The sequence below is a fragment of the Salmo salar genome, chromosome ssa15, assembly GCF_905237065.1.
Source record: "Salmo salar chromosome ssa15, Ssal_v3.1, whole genome shotgun sequence".
Taxonomy (NCBI): domain Eukaryota; kingdom Metazoa; phylum Chordata; class Actinopteri; order Salmoniformes; family Salmonidae; genus Salmo; species Salmo salar.
The window spans coordinates 37044437-37052201 of record NC_059456.1 but is presented as its reverse complement, the minus strand read 5'-3'; the positions used below and the strand labels follow the sequence as shown (position 1 = coordinate 37052201).

The 7765-nt window shown below is 39.8% G+C and overlaps 1 protein-coding gene across 1 annotated transcript; it reads left to right on the top strand.

The window, feature by feature from the left end:
• Positions 1-415: 415 nt before the first annotated feature.
• Positions 416-5108, top strand: LOC106571366 (hairy/enhancer-of-split related with YRPW motif protein 2). Its single transcript, XM_014144372.2, has 5 exons — positions 416-718; positions 1133-1211; positions 1557-1640; positions 1770-1851; positions 2339-5108. Exons 1-5 carry the CDS (start codon positions 636-638, stop codon positions 3016-3018), a joined length of 1008 nt encoding a protein of 335 aa, XP_013999847.1. The 5' UTR covers positions 416-635; the 3' UTR covers positions 3019-5108.
• Positions 5109-7765: the final 2657 nt, after the last annotated feature.

Genomic DNA, 7765 nt, shown 5'->3' with positions numbered 1-7765 from the left:
TAGCCAAACAAAGAAAAAAAAAGTTGTCCTAGTTGTGTAAAATGAATTTGGAGACATGGATGTTTGCAGGAGGGGTTGCTCAGAGGAATGCTTTTCTCACTGAAGATGAATGATTTTCGCAACATAAAGTCTATATATTTATCAATGATTATATATTTTATATTTTGATCATCTTTTTTTATGATCTACATTTGCTTTCTTTTTTCAAGTTCAGGTAACGGTTTGGCTACTACAATTGACTATTATCTGCCACACATATGTTTTGTCATGGTTGAAGCAGTGCTAAATGTCCTGTGTGTGTTCTGTCACATTCCAAGTTCGTGTAAACAGTTCCTCACGCTTTTCGCGGCTCGTCTTAAACAGTACTAAAACTGCAGTCAATTATCTAGCGAACTTGGTCCAGCGCTGGAGCACAAACCTCTCTCTCCTCATTGCTCAATGGCTCGGGGCGTGTTTTTTCTGATGTGGGTGTTCCCAAGCAGGACGTTGGCAGCTACGCTCCCCTGCATCTGTGATTGAGGCTCCAACGGCTCGTTAGGAAAGCTGTACAAAGGGAATTGTACACGCACCAGTCAAGTCTACCTGGACGCGCACCCATCCACGAAGACGTTAGTAGAGACAACGAGTGTATCACCATGAAGAGGCCTTGTGAGGATAGTACTTCTGACAGCGACATGGATGAAACTATTGATGTCGGCAGTGAGAATAATTATTCTGGGTGAGTTCTTAAAGATGGAGATTTGGGGTAAATATTGGGTAGATACAGAATGTCCTTGGTCATTTTTCCGCGTGTACACAATAGGAGGCAAAACGGATGAAACTTTTAAGTTGAGTAAAGTTTGTCAAATGTGCATGCCAAAAAAGTTTCACTCTGGTGTAAACTTTCAGGTGACAAGTGCAAATCATCACCTTTATGTGTGGTTCATGAGCGATGCAGGCAATTTTGGAGAATTCTCTTTAAGGTATTATAAATAGAGTATTAGTGCAGGCTACATTAGTGTTATCAAAATATGCATTGATGCATAAATTACACAATGTAAACTGTGTGGTTTTGGATAATTGCTCCTCCATAACAAAAATAAAACATTCTGTTGAGTAAAATGAACATACATCTTATGTTTGTCCCATGCAGGCACAGCAATGGATCATTTGTTAGATGTGGCTCCCCAACAACAACAACCCAAGTTATGGCAAGAAAAAAACGAAGAGGGGTAATTATTTATTTAGTAGTTTATTATCATCATTATTATTATGTATAACTTATTATTTAATAATGAGTTAGTTTAGTTTATTAATTAGACTATTTTAAAAACGAGCACACATTAGACTTGAAACAGACTACATGTACGTGCGTAAAATCATCGCGGATAACACCCAGTAAAGTCTGGGACTTATTTACATTGTTGTCCTCTTATTCCATTGTAGTCATCTTTATTGTGTATTGCTTATTATTTAAACATGTATTTAATTATTGTTGCGTTATTGTTAAAATTATTATTATTAGGCCTTGTATTGTTATATTTCAAAGTATGCAATAAAATATTTGTCTATTGTAGATCATCGAGAAGAGAAGGAGGGATCGAATCAATAATAGTTTATCAGAGTTACGTCGACTTGTCCCAACTGCATTTGAAAAACAAGTGAGTTGAATTAAATGGAACTTACTCAAAAGTTTCATTTTCATCAAAACAGTTATGACATTTTGTGGGTATTTTTTCATTGAAAGTTATGAGAGTTCTAAACACCATACATCCTGTTGCTCCTTGCAGGGTTCAGCCAAATTAGAGAAGGCAGAAATATTGCAGATGACAGTGGATCACCTAAAGATGCTGCAGGCCACTGGCGGTAAAGGTAAGGAGTTAATTGGCTGCTTCTCTCTGCCTTACTGTGTAGTGAAATCTGAGTGAGCAGTCCCCTTTGACAAGTGGAAATCAATGCTAATGGTAGGTTTGAACTCGTGGAAAAGTGCTGCTGGGACTAAAGGAGCACTTGACCCTTGGATTGTGTTTGCTTTCATAAATCCGTGGGAGGGGAGAAGGCTGCATTCACAGGTTGCCCTGTCAGGGGTTTGTTTGGGGTTTTGGACAAGTGGAAAAACATATAAACATCCCATCACAATACCAGACTGTTAAGGTTATGCCTGGAGGCACTGACGGAGCCGTAATGGTCAGCCTGGGAGACCAGCATGTATCCATCCCTCTCCATTTACTAATCACTCCCATCAGTAGCTGGTGGCTACATTACAGATCGTTAGAGAGACCGGCAGTATTTATAGGTGTTTGGCATTCATAATTTCAATATCCCTCCTTTGTGTCTGTCGGTTTGTCTGTCTCTATAGGGTATTTTGATGCCCACTCCCTGGCCATGGACTTCATGAGTGTGGGCTTCAGGGAGTGTCTGACGGAGGTGGCCAGGTACCTGAGCTCTGTCGAGGGATTAGACAGTAGCGACCCCCTGCGTGTGCGCCTGGTCTCCCACCTCAGCACCTGCGCCTCCCAGAGGGAGGCGGCTGCCATGACCTCATCCATGGCACACCACCAGCAGGCGCTCCACCCTCACCACTGGGCTGCCGCCTTCCACCCCTTCCCCACCACCTTCCTCCAGCAGAATGGACTGCCCTCCTCAGACAGCGCCGCCAGCAGACTGTCTGTAGAGGTGCCCCAGCGTGGCTCGGCCCTCCTAACGGCAACCTTCTCCCATACCGACTCCTCTCACAGGGCGCCCTCTAATGGCAGCGTGGCGCCCTGCGTCCCCCCGCTCTCCACCTCCCTCCTGTCGCTCTCGGCTACTGTTCACGCCGCGGCCGCTGCTGCTGCTGCGGCCCAGACTTTTCCCCTGTCCTTCCCTGGAGGATTCCCCATCTTCACACCTCACAGTGTGAGCAGCACAGCGTCTATGGTAGCTTCAGCTGTGAGCCCCTCCATATTCACCACATCCACCTCACAGCAGAGCAGAGACAGAGAGAGCAGCAGCAGCAAACCATACAGACCTTGGGGAACAGAAGTAGGAGCCTTTTAAGTGTTTGACTTTTCAAAGGTCTCATGGTGGCTAGAGGACTTCCACACTTTGAAGATAAAGGAACAAGACTGTTTTATTAACTATAGCTTGGATTTTTCGGTGTTCATGAACTTTTATTCCACCAGCTTATTTAATTTCTGACTGTGTGCAGATTCAGTGCAAATGCAAGTTATCTTATGGGAGCGAGAGCGACGATAATGAAATCCACTTAAAATGTACTAATGATTTATTTTTATTGAATAACAACACTCAAATTGGACCTATCTAGCTTCTGTCTTTTTCTCAATTTTCAGTGTGTTTGTTTTCATAATTTTCTTAACACTGTCACTAGACCATTTGCTTCCCCAAAATTGGCTATATAATTCATATTATTAGAGTATTATTTTCTGAATATGTGAAATAGAAACAAAATTCCTTAAAATATCCAGCAGAAGTTTTGTTTTGCTCTGACCTCTGACCTCAACTCAGTTGATTCTCTTGATGGGGAAATAATGTGATAAACACTCACAAAGCACCCACTGGACTCAGACATCAGTTCAATGTCTACTTTTGATTTACATTTGGTTGAGTTGTCAACTAACATGAATTCAACGTGCAATCAACCAAAAATGTTACCATGTCATTGGATTTAGGTTACAAGTTGGGTGAAAAATATATACGAAATTCCCTTACGTTGATTACTTTTTCAAATCCAATCAGTTTTCCACTTTGATTCAACATCATGACAGTGGGCAGTGTCTTTAGGAGTTGTTCTAATCAATCAGATGAAGAACCAAAGGGTTTGGAGATAATCAGTCAACGAATGAATCAAAGCAGAGTGTTTCTAATCTAATCCATTCATTTACACGGTTGTAAATGTGAGATGAACTTCAAGCTATATTGAAGATAAAAGAATACATATTTGGTGATGCACTTCAATTTGCTGCTGGAAAGAAGTAACAGGAGCTTTTTCCTTTAGAAAGTACAAAAACAACACATCACATAGCCTAGTACTTCCAACTGCAGTTCAATGATACAATTGTAACTTGTTTGGCTTTTTTCTTTTGTAACAGTTGTCTATGCAAACAAGCCCTCTAGGCCTACTCTACAGATGTCACTGATTAAATGTATATATATATATATATATATATATATATATATATATATATTTGGCCACTCAGAGCATATTCTTCTTTGTTTTCACCACAGCATATCAATGGAGCCAGAGTATGTGCCAATGCTCAAACGCCATAATAAAATAAATAGTTTTTTGAAGACCACAAAGTATACGTTTAATCTATTTTGGTGAGGGAAAATATTCATCCTTCCTGTTGTGTTATTGAGAGGATGGGTAAAAAACAAACTCCCTAAGAGAGACACACATAATAACAATTGCATAACTGGCACTGTCTGTACACAGAGTTGTAAATCAGTCACCAACATTTCTACAGCCTTTCGAGACAACAACTCACCCTATTCTGTAATTATATCCACTGTAGGGACCTATAGACATTGAAGTTTAAAAAGATATCAATTTCCATGTCTATTCCGTGTCTATTGTGACAATTTTGGACTGCACCTTTAGACAATTGTATAATGTTATTGGTAAGCCTATTGTTATGCAAGATGGTATTCAAAGGGGAAAAAGAGAATATGTATAGAGTCTGGTTCAGTTATTTTCTCCCTTGGAGAAAGAACATGTCAACACGATTGCAGGGTATCAGCATCCCTGACGAACCGTTGGTTTGGAACTGGTTCCACTGGGCACAGACATCAGTTTAACATCTAATTTTGATTTACATTTGGTTTAGTTTTCAACTAACGTGAATTCAATGTGAAATCAAAAAAAAAATGTCACCATGTCATTGGATTTAGATTAAAAGTTGGATGAAAATAAGACAAAATGCCCTTAAATTGATGACTTTTGCAAATCCAATCAGTTTTCCACATTGATTCAACGTCATCATCACATAGATTTTTGGGTTGAAATGACGTGGAAAAAACCTTGTTTCAACCAGTTTTTGCCCAATGAGGTATAAAGGAAAAACAACTTTGGTCACTCCTCCCAAGATTGGTATTTACTGGCCTAATGCACTCTCTTTATCACGGGTCTGTTAGAAAGATTTATGTTAGTAAATCACTGTCAAACCATTAAATTCCTTAAGAGAAAAAGTACTAGCATTTCTGCCTACTGCCCACCGACAATCATGGGAACAGCGCTCGGTTATAAATCAGAGGGTTATCTGCTTTGCTCTAGACTGGTTCTCACGCCGGGGTGAGCGCATTGAAGTGGCTGTCATAAATCACATGATCCACAGAAACATGAAATGGCCAATGCTGAGGGATGGCCTTACCCCTTGATCATGACTCTCAGTTCTACTACATTGCACGTAAGAGTCATTGGACGAAGGCGTCTTCTGATCCCCGATGCTCAAAGCGGTACGGTATTGGAAGCATAAGGACCTTATCTTTCATATCAGCGAGAAATCATTTTCAAAAAACAAAAGATGAAATTGATACATACCTTGGTAGGGTTAGGGTTCCCACATGGTCATATTTCCACGTTACAGCGCTTATTTACATAAAACTGACAGAAGACAAGATGCTAACCTGTGCTAATTAGCCACTCCGCATGCTCAGAACACATTTGCGTAAAAGCGTAACTCGGGAAGTGTACTTTCGTTAGATGGAGGCGCTCATTGCTGTGTGTATCTGAGAAAAACTGCTACAGTAAGTGTCTCTTTTTAATTTGTAGGATTCTTTCTCGCTGATGAAAGGTAAGGGCCATATATTTCGAAAGTCGTATCGCAAGCGATGATTCTACACGTTAAAACAGCGGTGGGATTGTAGTTCATATGAGGCAGTCATGGGCGAAGCTAATGGCTTGAGAAATGTATGGAGAAGGCCACCTAGAGTTTTCGAGAACTAGGATGGCCTGTGCTGGTCTGTACACCTTTTAGTGTTCATCGTTTATCATTGTTAAATCTAATGTTTATCGATTCCATATTATTATTTTATGAAACTGTGAGTCTACTATAAAGTTTCGAGATGCATCATCGCTCGATTATCAATGTGCCTTTTTTGGCATGTACTCTAATTCCAATATTTTATCAATTTTATTATGTGCCAACATTTTTATTCACATTGACAACAACGGATTTGATGTTCTTACATGAAGACTGATTCATTATCATCAATGAAGCTTCATCAAGAAGGCCACAATACCTAACTTTTTACTTATACTTTTGCTTATAATTGCCAAACTCAACAAGTTGATCTAAATCTTAAAATTATTTTAAACATTTGTGATCATGTTGCAACAAGTGTTTATTTCTTAAATTGAAAATAACCTACTTCTTATAGGTTATAGGATTAGTTTCAGTAGGTTGTCCCACCATCTAAAGTTAGGCCTACCTAACGAAAAACATTATAAAAAAACCTGACAATCGGAAGTTGTAGGCTACAGGTGACAAATAACATTCTATCATTTACACATAAAGTTGGCCAGAAGATGTTCAAGTGAGTGATAACAGGAAACCATAACAATGTCGCCACCTTGTGATTAAATCTATTCAATCATTGGATACCCATTAGCCAATCCATAGACATAAATTTGAACCATTTGGACCCAGAGAATAAGATACATCTATGACTGGATTGTAGGAATACAATTATTAAAGTGGTAGCCTGAAGTGCAGTAGCGGATTTAGGTATAGGCGACATGGGCAGCCGCCCAAGGCGGCATCTTGCCGGGGGCAGCACGGGCGCCCACACAAACAAATGTGGAATGGTGACAGTTTTCTATCGCTCATTTGCACGTCACGTCAATGATATAATGTCACCGTGTGGGACTGTGGGTCAATTAACCTTGTCGGAGTGGGAACCCTGATTCTAGTTTGTGAGCTAGGCAGGCTACTTGATATTTATTAGTCTTTATTTCGTATATATTTTTATATAGTTTTAAATGTAATGATTATTTATTTGTGTTGTTCCAGATGTCTGAATAAAAATTACAATTAGTGCGGGGGGGGTTCGCCCAGGGAGCCATACAAGCTACAACTGCCTATTGCTCATATGATAACGCAAGAGGGCTGATTTGGCATCAGTAAATCCGCGCTCAAAGCCATTCAACCAATGAGATGCTTGCAAGAAATACTCATCAATCAGAAGGCTTGTGATCTTTGTTCTTCCACTGTGATCATCAAAACACGGAAATGTTGAGACAGACCATGTAATAGGGTCGTCACTAGTTACTACAGCCACAAAGTCATACACCCTCCCATTTGTACAATGTATCGTCTTAAAAGTTTATTTTAAACCTAACCACACTGCTAACCAAATGCCTAATCTTACATTTTAGTTTTCATAAATGTTTACAATATATACCATTTAGACTTTGTGGCTTTGGTAACTAGTGGAAACCATTTCGCTTGGTCTCTGCTTCATCAAACAGAGGACCACTTGGTTGTTGTAAAACGCACACCGTTTTATGAGAATGCAATGTAACAAAGCTGTATTAATCAGCAAAGTAAATATATTTTGCTAATCAATCTTTAAACATGTCTCTCTGGGGTTTATGATGTTGTGGCTGTGGTAACTAGTGATGACCGTGACATAGTTAGTTGGCCTACTCACCAAACTACTCAAAGGTTAGGAATAGATTTCCTGCTCGACATGTCTATATCACCGTTTATCCCAACACGAGTGGCGTGTGCGACATCCCAGTACTATGCAAATGCAGGTGAATAAACTGTGTATTTAATAAATC